Source organism: Plectrocnemia conspersa, unplaced genomic scaffold, assembly GCF_051122295.1.
Source record: "Plectrocnemia conspersa isolate PC_06_02 unplaced genomic scaffold, ASM5112229v1 ptg000014l, whole genome shotgun sequence".
Lineage (NCBI taxonomy): Eukaryota > Metazoa > Arthropoda > Insecta > Trichoptera > Polycentropodidae > Plectrocnemia > Plectrocnemia conspersa.
In genome coordinates, this window is record NW_028277178.1 from 19,656,035 (window position 1) to 19,676,714 (window position 20,680).

General features: G+C 31.8%; 4 protein-coding genes across 6 annotated transcripts; 2 read left to right on the forward strand and 2 right to left on the reverse strand.

Moving 5' to 3' along the window:
- Positions 1-2,041: 2,041 nt before the first annotated feature.
- Positions 2,042-3,690, reverse strand: Pex3 (peroxisomal biogenesis factor 3). 2 transcript variants are annotated; one of them, XM_088203873.1, is made up of 2 exons: positions 3,636-3,690; positions 2,042-3,367 (listed from the first exon to the last, which is right to left on the reverse strand). In XM_088203873.1, exon 2 carries the CDS (start codon positions 3,297-3,299, stop codon positions 2,214-2,216), a length of 1,086 nt encoding a protein of 361 aa, XP_088059999.1. In that variant the 5' UTR covers positions 3,300-3,367; positions 3,636-3,690; the 3' UTR covers positions 2,042-2,213. The 2 variants fall into 2 exon arrangements, with proteins under 2 accessions (XP_088059999.1, XP_088060000.1); XM_088203874.1 differs by having other exon boundaries at positions 3,543-3,690.
- An 827-nt stretch (positions 3,691-4,517) lies between these two features.
- Positions 4,518-5,287, forward strand: LOC148226455 (proteasome assembly chaperone 2). The gene has a single exon (XM_088204367.1). It carries the CDS (start codon positions 4,525-4,527, stop codon positions 5,245-5,247), a length of 723 nt encoding a protein of 240 aa, XP_088060493.1. The 5' UTR covers positions 4,518-4,524; the 3' UTR covers positions 5,248-5,287.
- A 2,915-nt stretch (positions 5,288-8,202) lies between these two features.
- On the forward strand, positions 8,203-13,268 carry RASSF8 (ras association domain-containing protein 8). 2 transcript variants are annotated; one of them, XM_088204523.1, is made up of 12 exons: positions 8,203-8,393; positions 8,519-8,628; positions 8,698-8,960; positions 9,020-9,109; positions 9,408-9,599; positions 11,931-11,994; positions 12,061-12,165; positions 12,223-12,339; positions 12,405-12,604; positions 12,681-12,795; positions 12,863-12,989; positions 13,055-13,268. In XM_088204523.1, the coding sequence occupies exons 2-12, from the start codon at positions 8,557-8,559 to the stop codon at positions 13,153-13,155; spliced, it is 1,446 nt and encodes a 481-aa protein (XP_088060649.1). In that variant the 5' UTR covers positions 8,203-8,393; positions 8,519-8,556; the 3' UTR covers positions 13,156-13,268. The 2 variants fall into 2 exon arrangements, with proteins under 2 accessions (XP_088060649.1, XP_088060648.1); XM_088204522.1 differs by having other exon boundaries at positions 8,223-8,393; positions 11,931-12,165.
- Positions 13,269-14,960: 1,692 nt separating this feature from the next.
- LOC148226457 (inhibitor of growth protein 1) lies at positions 14,961-20,006 on the reverse strand. The gene is made up of 5 exons (XM_088204536.1): positions 19,825-20,006; positions 16,676-16,879; positions 16,390-16,605; positions 16,047-16,247; positions 14,961-15,868 (listed from the first exon to the last, which is right to left on the reverse strand). Exons 1-5 carry the CDS (start codon positions 20,003-20,005, stop codon positions 15,534-15,536), a joined length of 1,137 nt encoding a protein of 378 aa, XP_088060662.1. The 5' UTR covers position 20,006; the 3' UTR covers positions 14,961-15,533.
- Between the last annotated feature and the right edge of the window lie 674 nt (positions 20,007-20,680).

Here is a 20,680-nt window from a genome sequence, read left to right on the forward strand (position 1 = left end):
CTTGATCGTAAAAATACTGATAGCGGACTGATGGACTGACGGACGATATTACACGATCAGTCTTCTTGAGAACGCTTTCGGGTCGCTCGAATTTGTCCAAAAAACAAATATATTGAAAGTTCCAACTCTTCAAAGTATAAAAATCATCTTCCCCGTCCCTGATCTTCGAGACGTTATTATTTTTTTAATTCTCCACAGTAATTTTTTTAATATCGTCGATGGTGGCCAGAGGTTTAATTTTTTTATAAATTATCAACAACCTTTCCAAAGCTTCATTTCTCTTATACTTATTTACATAATTCTTATGGGTATTTTCCTAGAGAATATGCAATGATTCTAATGTAAATAAAAAATCTTTCTCGCCCCCAAACGGCTGCGTAGTTGGCGGCGACGTGGTAGCGTTAACCCATCTCCATCGCTGTCCGAGCGGTGACTGATAGATCAGACTGATGGAATGCATTACACGATCAGTCTGTTGTCAGTCCGCACCAGACTGACGAAAATTATCAAAATATTTAAATATCTGTTAGTCCGGTTCATCAGTCCGTCATTCAACGCGTTACACGTTCAGTCTGGCGTCAATCACAATTATGGACTGAACTGATGGCAGACTGGACGTGTAACCTACGCCTAAGATCTGTATTTTAACATCAAGGTTATACATTTACCACTCGAATAAAAGTTAATGTTTTGAGAAAATAAAATTACGGAGAACAACCGGGCACTTGAAACGAGGAATTTTGTGAAATAATTATTAAATATATATTATTTTTCATAATTCAAGAAATACATTAAATGTTCGATTATTAAAAAACTTGTTATTTTGGAAACTGATGCTGGATCACTTTATATTATATTAAAGGTTATTTAAGGTTACAAAAAAGATATGAATAAAACTACGGCAGTTATTGTGTCTTCAAAAGTAATTTTTACTGATAATGGTTTTGGGATTATCTGGTGATATTCGATGATACTGCATTTATTCCTTCTGCGTTATGTATATCTTATAATTAATTTACCACTCGAGTAAAAACTTAATGTATTGAAAAAAAAAAAAATTTTAGTGCAATTTTCAGCTATTCCATAGTAATTTTCAATCCTCATATTTTTTGTAATAATTTAAACGGGTGAAAATCAGAGAGATTCCGGTATGTAAGTTAAAGTGGATGTGTTAGAACATCCTAGTTGAGCTTCATCAATATATTCTGCGTGATCATTGTCAAATTGCAGGTAACAAATAATCACTAATAATCAATAATATTTTATTTTTTAATATTTTGATAATTATATTTCATGATTCAGCTTACCTGTTATAATAGAAAATGTAAAACAAATTTAAACTTACAAATGATACACAATATATTACATATAGCACTTTTAGTCGGTGCTTTATAAAATAAAACTAAAACCAAGGTTTAGTGTAATTGATTCTATATTTTAGAAAATATTATTATTCATTGTTGAATAACAAGCTAGTTATTTTGCTTAATTAAATTATTTGTAGAAATCAACTATTACTTTTGTAGAACAAATTTTTTTTACAGAAAAATCTTAATTTTAATTATATAAATTAAGATATGAAAATCTTCCGAGGCAATCGTAATTACTATATTTTTAAAATACTAATAAATTTGTGGTGTTATGTTTACAATTTTCATTACTAAGCATCTCAATGTCATTCTATGGTAAAATATATCTTGCAAAATTTCCTGTGAAATAAAAAATGTGAAGAATGCTGCTTTTTGTTTGGACTGCTAATAATCCAAAAAACGGATATAAAAAATCTATTAAATTAACCATTTACTAAAATATGTTGCTTGATGTTTTGTTGCAGTATATATGCAAATGTTGTTCTAAAATTCATGTTTAAAACCATAAGCTTTATAATTAATACTGACACACTTATCATCAAGGCTGCAATCGAATAATGTGTCACATTTTGCACTCTCATTATGAACAAAACAATATGTACTAATGTACATTAACAAGCAGAGTTCAAAGTAGATTTGATGTGTAATGTAATGTTAGAAATAAAAAACCATTAAATTTCCCATTCGTTTATTACCTTGTGACATAAAAATACTTATAACTACACAAATTTATCGAATCATTATACATAATATTATGTAACATTGTAATTTAAGTTGCAAGTGGTAAAAAATAATACAAAAGAAAAGGTATAAATAAATAAAAATTGCAATTACATGTTTGACTCAATTACAAAATACTTCATAAACATTGGCACCTAGAACTTTTAACTTATCGTAACCGAGTAGTTGGTTGATTATCATATGTGACAAAAAACTGGAGTTGTCGATCGGTTGAGTTAGACAGTTAACAACCGGAATCAATTTTATTAGTGGTAATTGAATTTTGTTAATGTTAACGAAAGCTTGATCGACACTGCTTGGAGAACCTGAACTCGTGGACGCTTGGCATTCGTCGTTTGCAGTCTGATTGAGGTTTATACTTTCGGCGATTTGATCGAACAACACTGAAAACCCGCGACTCACGCACGAAATGCTCAACGATGAAACTTCTTCGCTCTCCATCAAATCTATAGTTTCGTTAAGAATGCTTCTATACATTGGGTTTATGCTATTTTCGATATCGCTGATGAAAAACGATACCATCTGCTTTAAAGGATCCGAATTGTCAGTGCAGAGCTCAGCCTGAATCGACCAAAACAGTTGCTCTGTGTCCTTCAAGGTGAACTTTTGCGTCAACGGCATTTGTTGCACAACAACTTGTACTTTGCTTTTGATCAATTTACAAAGTTTTCCAATACCGTCCGATATGAAGTATTGACAAATTGATAAGTACTTCTCTCTCAAATCTGTCGTCACAGTCGGAGATTCGTTGTTCATTAAATCCTTGTACAAATAACCGCCGATGATGTTCAACTGAATCCTTAAAGCGACGACTAATATTGTATACGAATAGATCACAGCCGACGCTCTCGCAAATGTTAATACCTTCAATTCTTCCCAAAGCTCGAGTCTATTAAGTGGATTCGTACCGAGCGTTTTCAATATTTCTTCAGTGTCCAAAGAGCTCAAGACGGCCTGATTGACTGCCTCCATCAATGACATAATTGTTTGGTTGCAAGTTTTTTCTGTGTTTTCAAAATGTTGTTTTTTTCTACCCATATCGAAAAATAACTTCGCTTCTCGTTCTTCCCATGCTTGAATCTTTTTCTGAGCATATTTTAAAGCTAAAGTCGCACCACCGACTACTACAGTAGCTACGATAAACTTGCGTTTGTGCCTATCGAGAAAGCCTCTCAAGGTTGAGAACATATTGGCAAATTTATACTTTTTATTGGTATTTTCAGTTCTTAATCATGTTTTAATTGATGCTTCGTTACCTAAAAAAGATAAACATCGTTAATTTCAGTACAACATCCTCAAAAATTAACTATTTTTCCGCATCTTAAGGTAAAAATGATCTATAAGATGTAACGCTAAATTCAATAGCTCAAAGGTCATTCTAAATCAATAAGAGTTTCTAAATATCTGTAAAAATATAAATGTTTCACATACTGGTGTACGAAATGTGTCGTATAAATTTGACATATTATAATCAAACATTAAAAACGGGATTATATCGTGTGCTAATTTGATAGTTTAACTCACAAAGTTGCAGTTGTCAACGAGCGGCCAAAGATGACAATACGGGATGTGGCAAAGTAAACAATACAAATTGTATAGTAACTAAAATTAAATTGGTTACTAAAAAAACAATAATTGTCAATAAAAATTGAAATGTTATCTTCATTAGATAACATTAAGAAATAATTTTAATAATATTTTATTGTAATTTATGAATATTACTTTCTTTCTACCATTTAAATCACAAAATTTGATTCAATGATAAAATATTTCAAATTTCAAAAAAAGTGAAACCTAATGTAAAAATATTTATAAGCTTAAATTTAACAAATTTTACTCTTAAATATAAATGTAAACATTTGAAACAAATAAAAAAAATAATAAAATCGAAGACGAAAGTTTTGGTTGACTTTTTTTCAATTTTCAATCCTTTATTTTAAATATAACTCTTTCGCTTATGTTTAAACAAATATATATATGTACTAGAAATATAACTTTTTAAAATGCTTGTGGACTACTAATGTAGATAAAAGTTCGTACTTTTAAGTATAATAAATTCGTGTCCTATAATATTTTATTGAATTTTTTTAGAATCCATTATGAGTGACAGAGATAAAGTCGAAAAACACTCGTCTTTATATTAGAAATTGCCACCATTTATTTTTTGTAATTGTCACTATTTGATTGCATGAAATTTTACCCTTTAACTTAATGTGGAAAGAACATATAGAAACAATATAAATAATATTTTGTATTGTTTAAAACGTTTACATATAAATATGATTATAGCTGAAAGTAGTGACATAAAAGTTGTTTTAATAGATTACATATCTAAAAAAATGTTGTAACGACTGCGCCACTTTTTTATAATAGCAACATTCATATGTCATTTTTGGCGGAGCTGTCAAACAAGATGAGTCTGCATATAGAAGGTGGCGATTCCTTGCGAGGGCGAACGTTGGTGATCGGTACGGCCAGCTCTTCTACCGTCTCTCAACTGGCTGCCGAATTGACGGTTTCGTCTGCAAATTTATCTTCAACTGGGAGGATATGGAGCCCCGCTTTGGTACCTCTGACCGGAGCGGATCCCTTCGCTCGTTCCGATCGTCTCGCCGGTCCGGCCGACTTCTACGCCGATCCAAAAAGCGGAATAGTTGTCCTACTCTTTCGCTCGCCGCCAATAGGAAAACTAGCAAACACTTTCGTTAGAGATCTTGCTGTTCAGCTTCAAACCTGCGGAGTGGCCCGAGTGATCGTTCTAGCCGGTAGCCTCGGTCAAGAGAAACACTCTATAGAGTCCGACTCGTTCCGATGCGTATCCAACGAGTTTCTTTCCGATACGGATAAACAAACAATAACAAGTTTGAATTGGATAAGCTATGATCCAGAAATGCCAATACACGGAGCAAGATTTGCAAGAAAACTTCACATGGCCTGCACCATTTTGAAAGTACCCAGTTTAGTACTGTTCAAATATTGTTATGAAGGCGACAATTTGTCTGACGCCGAAGATATGGTCGTCTTTCTGAATAACTTTTTAAAAATGTTCGATGAGAGTACAATAAAACAACAGTTACTACGACCTCCCTCGTGGAAATATTTTTATGGATTGTCTTATCCCATTTCTTTATATTAATATTTTCCATTTTTTATAATAAATAAATATGTGAACAACACAGTTTCTTTTATTTGTCTGTTATGCGAGTTACTAGATAATTTAAAGTATTTTATTTATTATGCTATTACTTTTGTTTAGATAAAGTGACATAATGGTCGATTTAGTAAACGATCTTGACTTGCAAAATCTACAATTTTACAGGAAAACAAAAATGCTTCTTATTAAGTCCAAAAACAAGGAGAAACTCACATGATAAACTTTTTTAAATATACATATAGTGATTTCTCGATTTGGTAGAAAATAACTATAATGTTATTTATTCCATAGTTATTATTCTTACCCACTGCTCTGCCAAATGAAGGGGGCTAACGCTGACACTTGCTGGCATTTAATTTATATCTTAGGAAGATGGTTGTTGGGCGTGTGCAGTTAAAGCAGGGTCCTAAAGAAATTGTTTATTGACTTGATATTGCGCAGACTTACATTCAGTTTTATGTAAAATAGGATTACTAAAATACATGTATAGCATTTTTTCGTTATAACTTTCGGTATCATAGTTTAACAAAACATGGTATTGAAATACATTTAATAGTGAAGACATCGTTACAAATATACTTTTGTTTCAACAATCAAATATTTATATGTTAGATTGCAATTTATACAATTTAACTTTTATTGAGAATAGATCATTAGATTGTGCCAATTGTTGAAACTGAATCATCATCAAGTATTAGAATTCTAAAAGACTTATCGTTATTTTAACGTTCCATTTATAAAAAAAAACTTTCGACTTTTGTTACATTTTAAAGTGAATAATTAACCTTCGATATTTAATTTAAATATTACACATTAGTCAATTTGTGGCTAATAGTCCTGAGATTGTTGGATAAATAGATATTTATTAGCAACACATCCCAAGTTTATAAGCAAAATGTTCTGAATGTTCACGTTGTGCAAATAATTGCATTGAAGTGTATAAGTACAACAGTTATTTAATTATAGTATTTAAGTAAATTAAATTATTTCATAATAATAATCGATTACTTAGAAATGTTTTATATATTTGATGTAGTGGACGGAGTGTGTTATTAACATTTTGATAACCAGCTCGTATTTCAGCACACCCTTCCCAATCGATTTGTTTATTAACATTTTAATTATTATAATTAATATAAAAATCAAACCAATTACAAATAAATTGATTTATATTCCATATATACACTTTAAAAAATATTTTGATTTTCATTTAATATTATACTTTCACGGTGGCGGGTCTCACACGTTTATAATTAGTTGTGTGGGGGGTCTTCATACACTCGCTCCTTAATACCATAACCAAACGATAATTACAAAAATGTAACTTGACAATTGTATAATATAAACAAAGGGTACGACGGGTTCCCGGGTGCTCCCACCCGCATCCTCAGGTTGTGTATAAGCCCTTACCTATCGGCTCTTTTGCAACCCTAGCACTGAGCACAACCGCTTCCCATCGGCAAGCCGATGGTCCGCTTCCACGTCTCGGCCGGAGTCGTCCCGATGGACGACTGCGACCGGTGTCCCGGTCCGGAGCTACTGATGGTCTCCCGGCATCACTATCTTTTGTTGGAGACGGAAAACAAAGGGTAACCCGCAAGAACGATAACACTATAGACTGACACTGAATAGACCACCACAGTAAACTCTCCAGAATAAAAAACAATCCTTTTGGAAACAAAGGAACCTATAAACAATGTGTCAACGCACGTCATTATTATCAACGTAAATACAGAGAATCCATACCTTTTTTGTGCATTGTGGTTGCGCAAACAATACACTATCGGACGACAGTAAAAATTTGACCTACGAAATCTGTTCGAAATCTTTTAATGCGTGGACATATTTCGTTGATTGAGTATACGATTGCAACGATTGGTTGAATAATCTCTGTATAGTTGTGATTCGCTGGAGACCTCCTACAAAAGGTCTACCTACGCTACAAAAGGTCCGACTCCAAGAAAACTATTTTAAATCTGATACTCAACTTCATTTTCCATGAAAACAAATGGTCGATTTTTTTTCGACAAGCTATACACCGTAATAAATATTTTGTAAATTACTGACAATAGCACTATCTTTTGAATCCTTTTCAATTTGAATAGCAATTTTGTGTAGTTTTGATATGAAGTGCTCTTTCATTTTCTTTCTTACCGTGGCCTGGTGAACGGAATTATATTTATCCGATGATTCTATAAAGCAATTTTGACACTCTTTTAAAATATGAAGTCCTAATAATTTTTGCGCATAAATTCATTTTATATTTACTTTAAAAAGTCACATTGGAGTTGATTTCAACAATCATGGAGCTTGTCATCATATTGAGAGTGTGGAAGTGGTACAGTATTTTTATTTAGCTCAATTTCATATACGGCAACTCTGGCGCTTTCAAACATTTTGGTATTTTAAAAATAATACAGCTTATTCAAATGATTTTTCTAGGAAAACAAAGTTGGTAATAAGATACTATGACACTAAAGGAAAACTGAAAAAAAAACAATGTGGAAGAAAATGTCCGTTATATCTTTTAGGTTTTAGTCAGCACACGTTTCAGTAATGGTCATATATGTCTGGTAACGAGTGCAAGCATATTTTACCAATCTCCACAAATGTGTACATTTCCCGGGCATAATAACAAATATCACATCTCCTGATATTAATTGTCGTTTTTAAACATTTAATTTTACGTATTGTTTTAGGAACCGGCTCTACGAACTGAAATTATTTTAGCAACCGACTCCATCGAGCAGCAAGCCACTGGGCAGTGGTATACCGTTGGTTTGCTAGTGGTTACTGCTGCCAAAAGTACATTTCGATATTTTATCAACTCGGAATAAATAAATAAGTAATAGTATAAAATTTGTGGTTGATTACGATTAAAAAAAAGTTGTTTATATTTGCCGTTCGGTGTTAGCCCGCGTCGTGCCTCGAACCGCTGATCAACTTTACCGCATGGCAACACCGAGATGTAAAATTTTTGTGGACGATCGGGATCGACAGGTTTAGCCGTGACGTGTGGATGGTTCGCTCCGGAGGGTTTCGCTCGAGCGGACGCGAACAGTCGCCCAACGAAGCGGACCCTCGATCAGCTCGGGGACGATTTCGATCCAACCCCGCCGTCGAATTAGGTCAGCGAAAACAAAACGGTGCTTGTGTTTATCATCCTTGCACTAAAAGTAGAACGTGCAATTTGCTGCTTCTTTGTGGCTTTCTTTAAATAGATCATATGAGCGTTTTCGTTTTATATTTTTAGATTATCAAAATGAACGATTGATCGATCGACGATCATAAATGGAGTTGAAAGTTTGGGTGGAAGGCATCCAACGTATAGTTTGCGGCGTAACGGAAACCACCACATGCCAGGTGAGTCGAAATCATCAATCTGATGATTACATTAGACTGTTTATCAATTAATTTTATTTCAACTTACAGGATGTCGTTTTCGCTTTGGCTCACGCTACTGGAAAAGTCGGTAGGTTCACTTTGATCGAGCGATGGAGGAGCAACGAAAGACTGCTCGCCCCGCACGAGTTTCCCTTGAAGATTCTCATGAAGTGGGGCGAGTACTCCAACGACGTTCAATTTATTTTGCAACGATCGGATTCGGTGAACACTAAGGCCAACCAACAGTCGCCAATAGGAACGTCGGTCAGCAATAATATTGTTTTGCAAAAACAACAAAATTTAAACAACAGGTATTTATTTCATTAATTAGTGAAGAAGTACATGTTAATAATAGATTTTATATATATAGATCTGCTAGCAGTCAATCCGGCGGAAGTAACGATGCGATAACCTCGGGATTGGATAGACTTAAAGATACTCGGAAAAGCCTAAACTATAGGTATATTTGGTTCGATGATTATTGCGCAAACGAAAACTCCCATCATAGATGATCAATATAAACAATATATATTAAAAAAATATTTGACAATTATATTAATAATTTACATTTATATTTCCTAATTTTACACAAATTTTTACCAAAAATAGAGAATAATATAAAGTAGTTGAAATTAAAAGTAAAACATATTTGACAATCAAACGTTTATCTATGTTCACAATAATCCGGTCACTGTATATTTGTACTTTTATTTATTTTAATATATAAAAATATTAAATTAATTTGTTAATTTTTTTAGTGGAAATAATTCAACAAATATTCAAGACGTTTCAGCCGGAAATCAAAACGATAATGCATTAAATATGAGTCCACAATCGGGTTTATCTAACATGTTGCACTCTGGTAATCATCCAGTAGGAGTAGTCAGAGGAATTCCTCAAAATAAAACGTCTCCAATACATCAAGTCCGCAAAGATGTGCCGCCTTATAGGTAATAATTGTATTTTTATATACGAATCGTCGGCTCAGAAGAAAACTGTCACAAGAGTGGTTTTTCTATATACCACTTTGTAATGTATTTGTTTGAGAAATTTTGCTCGATTATACTGGAAACAATATTTTTCCATTTTCACCATTGAATATATATTTCTACTAGGGAAAATGTAATTTAACTGCTAGTGAAATTATATGTTGCTTTAAAATGTCTATAAAACTCAATTTGACAGTTCCGAAACGTCCATTTGCTGTTCAAACCCAAATCTAACCAAATCCAACCTAACCTAATGAAAGTTCTAAAACTAATAGTTTTAGAACTATTTATTATATTATACCAAAATATTTATCTCAGAGAAAAATAAGCGGAAGAAGAAGTATAAACAGACGTTGCATCTCGCATATTGCTCTATAGTTCGTTTGTTCTTCGATATTACACTATGTTTTAAAAATACAATAGTTATCCTTCACGATATTACTACAGACTTCTGATATGAGAGTATTGGTCAAAGTGTTTTCAAATCGAATTTTGGTCAATAGTAGAGCACAAAAATCCCTTCTCAGAAGTCAAAAATTCACGTCAAAAGCAATAGTTTTTACAAAATACCATAATTCATAAAGTGATAGTTAATGATAATATCAATGATAAATTTTCGGTCGTAAATATTCAATTTATTTGGTGAGTGCCCACACCAACTTTTATAATTATCAGTAGCGTAATTTTTAGTAATATGACAATTTGAAAATTGCGATCATTTCGCACTTTTTTCGACCGCGCGCAAATATGCTGGCTATACGTATTTTTTCGCACAAAAGTGCGGCGCTTTAGGTGTTAATATGATGACTAGAAATTGGAATCAAAACATGTAACGATGTATTGACATTTTTTGCTGTCAACAGTATCAAAGTTGAACAGTCGTACGAATATTCTCGCGTAAATCGACCGTAAAATGTTAAAAATAAATAAATTAATGTAGAGGTCGCTAAGTTTGATATTTGTTGTTTTTATTATGAGTAAAAATATTTCACTATCATTTTATCATAATGTGTATCGTTTATATTTTTTAAATAACTATGTATATTTGGTGAATCTAACACAAATTATATATAAGATTGATTAGTATGCGATCCACAGTTCTGCATTTACTGATTTTACTATTGCGAATATGTAAACAATCATTACGAAACTATTTTAAATTTGACTTTTTTATATTTAAATATTAAGTAATTAACAAGTTATGATGGTTTAAAAAAATAAGTTTAGGTTCCAATTTTCACAAATAAGCCCCGTTGCACGGCCGCATTTTTTGAATAATATTTGAGATGCAATGTGTGAAGCTTAAAAATAATGTAAACTAAATGACATGTGATGTGAGCATTATATGTTTCAAACATTTAATTATTTCTGCTGCTGAAAAGACTCATTTAGTTGCTGTTGATGTTGGTTTAATTGTCGGCAATGTGTTGCAGCAGCTGCAATTGGTGTGTTAAAAAATAAATTACTTTAGACATAATTAAAATTAAAAATTATTCATATTGATTTAAAAGAGAGAAATAGTCTTCAGCTGCGTAGTACTAACTTGGAAAAATAAGTAATTTCTGATAATTCTTTTGTGTGTGACCATATTTTTTGTCAGCTCTTACAGCCATAACTATTATAAAGTAATAAGATATATTTTACAAAACAAAAAAAGGCATAATGAGCTGTAGACTGCAGTTGTATACTGGGGGAAAAAAACAACTACCTGCATCATAGAAATATACAACTGTGTTTTTAGAATTGGTACAATGTTCATCTAGAAATTAAAAAATCACAATATTTCACTACTCTCGCTTGCACCTAACCTGTCCAACAGTTTTGTTTGTTTTGATATAAGTCAGATATTTTTCAAATAAATAATTTATTGCCTATTTATATTTATTAATGTTATAATATTTTTTTTATTATCATGATCGTTTTATATTTTAATTCTGATCGCTCTATATTTTTATTCTGATAATGCGCTATTTTTATTCTAAACATTTGATATTTATTCTGACCTTGAATAATATAATTATGACTAGGCTATTAATACAATTCTGACTAAGGTTTGATTTAAATTCTGACCATTTAATTTGTTGCCTTTTATAAACGTAATACTCGCATCAATATATTTTTATGCTGAAAAGTAACAACATGAAATGACTAACGAATTCTATATAAATATAAAGTATATATTGCGACACTCACAACATAATTTTTTTAATTCATGCCAGTCTTCTTCTATACCGATGATATTTAAAAGGGAAGGCTATTTTATTGACATAATTTTTGATTTTACATCCATAGGGATCCACCGCCGCCTTATAGATCGCCACCACCTCCAGTATCGTCTAATAACTTAAAATCAAACGTAAATCAAATCAATAGAAATATGCAAATGTCACCGAGTAATATTACCATTCAAGATAATCAACAGATGAGCTCGGAAGCAGTCGCTTATAATCAACAATACAGGGAGCTCGTATCGCTTGTGAACTATCAGAGAGAGAAATTATCGAATCAGCAAGCAGATTTGACTAAGGTAGTACTCTTCGATTTATTATTGCTTAAACTAAAAATTAATACAATTTGAATGTAGTACGATGCGGAAATTGGATTTTGGGAAGCGAAAGGAAGGGAGCAACAGCACCAAGTCGAGTTGATTCAGCAGCAGATCAACTCTAGCGATACTCAGTTGAGAATGAACACCGATCAGGTAAACTTGTCCCCTTTAAAATTCATATCGAAGACGTTGATCGACAATGACTAAATATACAACAGATTCAATCGTTGGTGTACGTGGAGGATGAAAGCGAGATAGCCAAGCAGGCGGAGAAGACGTTGAAGTCTGAACTCACATTGGTCAGGTCGAAGCTGGCGAATTGCGAAACAGAACTGTTGCAGTGCAAGAACAAAATAAGAAAACTAGTCGACGATATACAATTCGAACAGAGAATGTCCACGCGAAGTCAAGATAACAGGTAAATATAAATAAATAAATTTTGGTTGAATATTAAGTTTAGATAATGTAATATTCTCTATTTTCTTGTTTTATAGGCAACAACTGGAGAGATCTCTATTATTAGAAGTCGATAGATTGCAAGGTGAAATTCAGCAAGCTAAACACGCCACGGAAATGAATCACATCACAGCCGATACGCTCAAACGAGAAGTAATTGATTAATTTGTGTACTTATCTAATGTTTCGTGGCTTTGGATAATGTCGTATTTCTTTTAAGGTGGGAATGCTGGAGGCGGCTATTTTGGATAAGAAACGACAAGTGGAACAATTGGTGAACGAGATGAAGGAGGCTAATTTGCAAAGCTTATCGGGGACGACGGACGAAATAAGACATTTGCTAGAGGGTATGTTTGTATTGTCATTGTCGCAAATGATTGAAACAACTTATCGTAAGATTGTTTTTCGATAGGTTCCAGTAAACCCGGTAGCACTCGAAGGATAATCGGATCGCCGAGGCAGTTGGAAAACGCGGTGCCGACGAACAAAAATCCTCACGGAGTATGGGTCTGATTAGATATTCGACTAGGGGAAACTTAACAAATTATTTATTTAATAACTTAGAATATAGTACAACCGTACCTTATTTTATTGATTAAAAAAATATATTAAACATTTACAATAAATATTATATATAAATTATACACATATAATTTCATAGAAATTGTATCATATATCGAACACGATTTATTCTCTACACTTAAATCACATTTCTTTACTTAAAAATACATAACACAATATACGAGAATCGTTGGACTGATATGTTCATTTTGACATAATTTTCATTCAATCGTGTATAAATCAACGCTCGTTGTACTGACGTTTGAAAAACCAGGAATTATACTTTACATACAATAAATAATACCAGTTTTTCATAGAAATTTCACAGTATTCAATAATTGTGTATTAACATTAAATTATAATTGCAATTCTGTTTGTGATTCATTATGAAAATAAGACTAGTTTGTCGCAGATCATTTACTTTTTCAGATATGACAACTGTTTAAAATGCAATGTAAAAATCACAATGTGCATATTAATTAAATCTATGAAAAGGTACCATCGTATGAGTCTAGAATATAAATACTGTGTTTTTATATATATATGATTTTTCTATTACTTTAATTTGAACTGTTACATGGCTTGTATAAAAGATGATTTTATTTAGTTCTAGTGTGTGTAAATAGGTTAAAGTAATAAAATGTGCGTTCTTTTCATATTCAGGTCTTGCCAAAAATAGCCATATTATGAGTGTTTGTTAATTTTCGCAATATGTCGGCGAAATCTTTATCTTTCAAAATTAAACGTATCAAATTAGAAATGTATTGAGATTTCACATTTTCTTATTCGATTAAGAAAATAGTTCATACGTATATTTTATATGATTGTCTAGTCGAATATATTTTGCCATTTAATTTGAAAAACCATAGTTTTGGTAATAAATTTGTATATGTATAGTTAAAAATGGAATAACAAAAACCATCGAACATATCTTTTGTCTAAGAGTATCTTAAAATTATTATTTGTATTCTTATCTGACGACTGACAAAAATAAACTTATGGTCAATTTTTAATGTTTTTTAAAACATTTTCTACTCAAGTATTTGGCCATATTTCTGTATTAAAATTGCATTTATAAATGTGTATATATACTCAGCGTGTATATATATATATTTGCATATCGGATTCTATGATCTCTTTTTTAAGTTTTATGATAATGTTTTGTTTTATGTATGAAACTTATTTATTAGAACACTTTTGATAAATATATATATCGGGATAGTGAAGTAAACAAACTCTTAATATTTTATAGAAATGTATTATTTATTTTAGGAAGTTTTACTTAATTGCACGATGATGAACAAAGAAGGTAATTTAAAATAAATATATATAAATAAATTTTCAAGCCTATTATTTATCTTTTTTAAAGCATGATTTTGAGATGAGACTGATACTATGATAATATTACATACACACAATTTTATAACAATTTATACCATCAGTGACGAATTAATCGGTTATTAATGAAAAAATTACACTACAATATTTTTTTTTGTTACAAAGTTACAATAACCACTAAAAAATACACTGATAACAAATTATAATCGATTTTTTAATAAGTTTATTGCAGCAATTATGTTTCTTGATAATTTTTGGTAAAATTATTATCTATCACAATAAAAAAAGATGAACATGTTAATGTTAGAATAATTGAACAACCAAGTATTGCATACTATCAATTATTAAAAAATATAGCAATATTGTATATCACTGATAGAAAAAAAAATCATTTTATAATACAAAAAGACAATAAATAAATAATTTTAAATATCACTTTATTATCTTTAAATTTTATTTTGTAGCTGTTATCATCTTTCAAAATAAATTGTACAGTTTATTGAGGCTCGTCGCTGATGATATAAGTAGAGATATATACAACAAAAGTAAAAGTCTAGTTCATTTTATTATTAAAATATTAACACTGGAGTACAAGCAACATAAACAATGTGCATCTGATTCAACACAGTCAAAATAACTTAATCACACATAGATTTTGGAGACCCGCCAAAAAGCGATCGCATAAAGTACCTTCGACATGTTTTTAAGGCCAATATATGAGTGTTCATTCATGTTAGTAAGTTATAACACGTAATAACAAGATATGAGATTGAAAAATAAAATTAAAAAAAAAACATTTTTCGTCATAATAATAATAATATGCAATTACATTTTTACTCTCGTAACAATAACATTACATTCAAAATGTCTTGATTTTATTATCGAAACTTACATAAATATACATTATATAATAATAAAATATAGTTTTGTACAGATAAAAAAAAATCAGTGAAAACACTTCTGTCTTACGATATAACTACAACTTTACAACGTTACGCATTTTCTTCTTTCTCTTTATTATATCTTTCTAGTTCTTTGAGAAACTGTCCTTTCGGTTTCATAACATTAGGTCTCTCTCCTCGGCACATGGGGCAAAACCACTTGCCTTTCGGCTTCGTCGTAAGAGACACGCACGAAAAGTGAAACCATTCGATCGGGCATAGATCGTTGTCGCACAAAATCATTTCACCGTAAGATATTTGGACGCAAAGACAGTACGTCGGCTCGTCGGGATCGATAGCGTCGTGCTCCTCGGGCGGCGGCGTATCTTCTCTCTGCGAAGCCTGGCCGGACTGTCGAGCCTTTCGCTTTTTCTTCTTACCGGTACCTGCGTCGTTAAAAATATGGTTAATTATACATTTCTTCGAAATATAACATCAACTTATCGATATTCATTCATATATAAACTAAAATTTATGCATAAATCTTTAATCAGGGATAATAATAGATTACGAATAGGACATTCGAGTACGGATTATTAAAATGTAACAAAATTGCATTTTTACCGATTTTACCAGCAGCCGTCTTTTTATGGGTGCTGGTATTGTTAGAATTATTTGTGGTCCTTTGAGGCGTTTCGTTAGAAGGAGAAGCGTTTGAAGTATTATTTTGATCTCTATCGTTCCCTCCATTACTATTATTTTTATCATCGTTACCGCTACAATTTTCAGCTCTACCGCGACGTGCACGTTTCGAAGCCCTCTCCCCTAATTAGATAAATTATATAAATATATATATGTGTATAAAAAAATATATAAAATCTATGTATTTAACTGTAATGATTTTTTTTTGTAATGTGTGAAAATGAAAAATAATAAAATGTATCAGACGATAATAAATTCAAAGTACCGCTTTTGTCCTTGTCTCCTCTGTCTCGCTCTCGCTCCGAATTATGAAGAGGCGACGAGGGCCGCCCGGAATTTTGCCCTCCGTTGCTGCTGATTTGTTGAGATGAATTTCTAGACGGAATCGCATCGCCTACGGAATCTTTAGCCGACGATCCCGCATCGTTCGATATGGAATCGTCTTTGCATTGTCCTCCATTGCCGTAGTCTAAATGCGACACTGTAAACAATTGTTGAATTAGAGCGAACTCGAGCGAAATGTTTTTAACGATGAACTATAAGCAATTTACCTAAGTTTTGTTTATCGATTTCTAATTGACGGGTTTTGTGAAATATTAAATCTTGCAACTGTTGCAAAACTAATAGTTTTTCATCTCCTAACTCTTGTGCGGCAATGAGATTGTTTTCTATCCTCGTGATGGCTCGATTCCTCTTAGCGGACGGCACATTGCTGGATATTTTGCATAAATGATTGTCCACATCTCTAAGGCAAGCTGAAAAAAATTAAATAATTATGTAAATTTTGTAATTTACCCTTTTCAGAAGGCATGCATTTATTATTACAAAAAATTAATTAAACACTTCCATGAATGAGTCAAATCAGTTTCAAATTGGCACGGCTCGAAAACAGTCGGAACGAAAAACATGTTAAATTAATCATTTAAAACTTGATAGTTATGATTTTTTTTTTGACAATGTATTTGGAAAGCTGAATCAGAATTTCAAAAATTAATTTCCAAATAATAAAATAAAAATATGATTTTTTTCAATGAACGGAAGTAGCACATTATTAGAGTTTTTTTTATAACTATTATGGACTATTTAGTTTTATTTTAAATAATCGTCACTATTGATTTGAGATTAGGAAAATCTAGGAAAACCTAATCTATAATGATTGTTCAGAATTATAATTATATAATAATCACTAATTCTGATCTCCCAGACATGAACCCAAATTTTTCAGGTATTAGTTACCAACTTACACCACTGATATATCGTGCTGGAATATGAATATGTTATTTTTATTTAAAAAAATATTCAAATACTATTACATATTATTGAATAAAAGACATGAGAAAATGATTCATACTTATAATAGTTTTGAAATAAATTGAATTAAAATGAAAGATATGTGCATTTTGCATATATGCATAATCTTCAAGTCAACTTCAACATTTACAGAAACATACAAATAATACATTAAAATTAACGAAACAATCATTACTTGAATGGCAATGCTTATTTATGATTTTTCAAGAACACCAATGAGTGGTAAGTCACCTTAGCTATGATGCATATCAACTATAAATTATGAGGTGCATTTTAAAATATCTCTTCTTTTAATTTCGAACCTGGAACTGAAGTTTTACACTTACTCTCAAAATTCCAATGCACAAATCAGTAATTTTATTGATTTCTCTAAATTTTTATTTTATTGAGAAAGTTGTTTATATTATATATTATTATATTCTCAACAGATTATCACCATATTATATGAAATGATGTATAATAACTGAACCTACAAAATTACCTACTTATATACTTTGATGTAGTGTTTTTGAAAACATGAAGCGTTCAGTATTGCATATTCAAGTATGTTTCAGATATAAAATCATTCGCAACTGAGAAATTCCAATCGTTTCAAGTGGATGTAGGTTTAATCGTGGATAAGGCATCTTTCAGTTAGAATTTGATATTTATTATTACATCTAGAAGAGAAATTTAAATTTTTTAAATTGTTCTATAGCCTTTGTCTTTGATGGAATAAAAAATATTTTGGCTGCCCGGATATTTATTTTTATTAAAATACAAAGCTTGTTGGAAGAATTTGTGAGTCTGACTACAGTCTAAATTAAGATACATTCTGATGTTATTATATATCATTAAACATGCGTGACCACAACTACCACAATTCAAATCATGTTCAATGCAATAGGTGATGTTTCGAATGTTCGAAAATATCGAAGTTGGCTAAAAAATTTCAAGAAAGACTAAAATAAGCGAACAAAGCAAATCCAAATATAATATATGTACAAGAACATGTAACATGGGACGCTATTTTTAAATCATTTAATCACTGGAGAAAAAAAGTCAATATTGTATTCAAACCAGGGACATAAAACAATGTTACTAAAGCAGCTGTTGCATAAAAATGCCTCATTATCTTTACGGTTGAACTACGATGGATAGTTTATTTATAAATACTCAAACCTAACCAGACAATAGAAGCACAGGTTTATCGCGATCAGCTGGGTTGCTAGAATAGTATTCAGAAAAAAATCTGCTCTTATATGTCATAAATAAGCAATTTTTGACACATAAAGTGTAGATACTTGATTTAGTAATCAGCTTACCTTTACTAAAGGTGAATAAAAATAAATCAAATATTAACCCTTTGAATAGTAAATTATGAAAAATCAGTGATTCTCAACGTTTTATTGCATTAATTTATTTGACTACTTTTGATTGGTATGTTTTAATAATTAATTTTAACACTTTTCTATTATTAAATTTCGTTTTACATATTTTTTATATAGTACTCGGTGTTTGTGACTTTTTTAATATCTCGATATTTTTTTATAAAATTATTGGTACTATTTTCTATATAAAAAAATATATATATATAAATGTTTTTTATTTATTATTTCTTGTTACATATGTAAACATATAACAATCTGGGGTATCTCAAAACAGTGAAACATCATACATGTATGGCGATACTGCTCAATGGGTTAAAAGCAAATATGTTAGGAATTAACCTGGTTTTCGTAATAATTGTTTCGATATACTTTGTATTGTATTGAAATTGGAGTTATCCTTAAATAGCAAAATCTTTTGTGGAGAAATAGATGAATACATAGTATGCCATTGTTCTTCATGAATCAGAATCGTAATGTAGAGATGTTCATAGAATCGGTATTAATAAAATAAATTAATCTATACGGTTTCGTGCCTTTAATTATCAATGAAAAAACGAAACAGATGTTTCTATTGAAATTTGTTTAAAAAAATCATTGACAATATGCGACGGCAAATAATATTAAAGTAATTATAAAAGAGTCAATTTATTTTTTGAAATAAATAATATTTTTTATCAGCTTACAATGTTTACGTCGATAAGGCGATCTAGCGAGCGTCTAGGAAAAAAACTCGTTACTCGTTAGACCGGGGCACATTTTATGTTTCCATACAAACAAACGGAAAGTGGGATCGTTCGCTGGCAGCGATGGCCAAATATGGCATGGCGTCCCGAAATCGAACGGAACGGAACCGGGAAGCGAGAAGGAAGCGAGAAGGAAGCGAGAGCGAAGCGTCATAGCTGCGTTTCGAGCCGCAAGGTGGAAATTGAAAAAATACGACTAACGCCACTTGGCGCGGGGACCGGAAGGCCCGGAGTCGGGGGGCAGCGTCCCGTAAAGATGGCGCATCAGAAAATTACCTCCGTAGGTGACGTCGAGCTCTCGCATGCGCGTGAGGTGTCTCTGAAGGTCGTCGGGCAGATTCTCCACCGAATCGAGATAACTCTCGACGTAGGCGGCCGAGTAGAGGGCCTCCACGGCCACTTGGTTCAGCATCGCGCCGGCTGGGCCGCGCGCGACCCGCGGATGGCAACACACCATTACCGGTGTTGCCGCACCGATTAAACCACTCTAATGCGCAACAACGTTTGGCGTCACGTTCAAACGTGACGACCGTTGTTCTTTCATTTTAACAAATATATTTTATTCAATACAATCAAACGGGTCATCTGAATAAACAACCAGAATTTTGCGAAAATATCTATATCGCTCTCTCTCTCTCAATTCTCTAGTATGGATTTCATTATTGCGGCTAATATAATTTTAATTTATTAACAAATACTATATTATTGAAAATCAGCCCTAGCTGCATATTAAAATTGTAATAATGAAAATATTTTTTAAATATCCCCTCCCCGTTATCAACACCTGTAGTGTAAAATAAAATACTGAAAAAATGATTATACACAAGTAAATAAATAATTTATTATATTTATTCATGGCTGTCCATGAGAAGGTACCAGACAGTGCTCTAACCTGTGTGGCTAGTATATGTTTTTAAACAACACGATACACTAAAAATTTTGCCGTTTCAGACTTTATGTATGATTTGGCCTTGCTTTCACCAAAAATACATCGTCATTTTTTCGGGGCCCTTGGAACCCTTTGTGTAAAAGAAAATAAGGCCAGAACAGCTTCAATGTATCTTTCCTTCGTGACGTTTGTATTCGTCGCAATAAATCGAGAAAATACACAAAAATCTAAGGCCTATTAAGA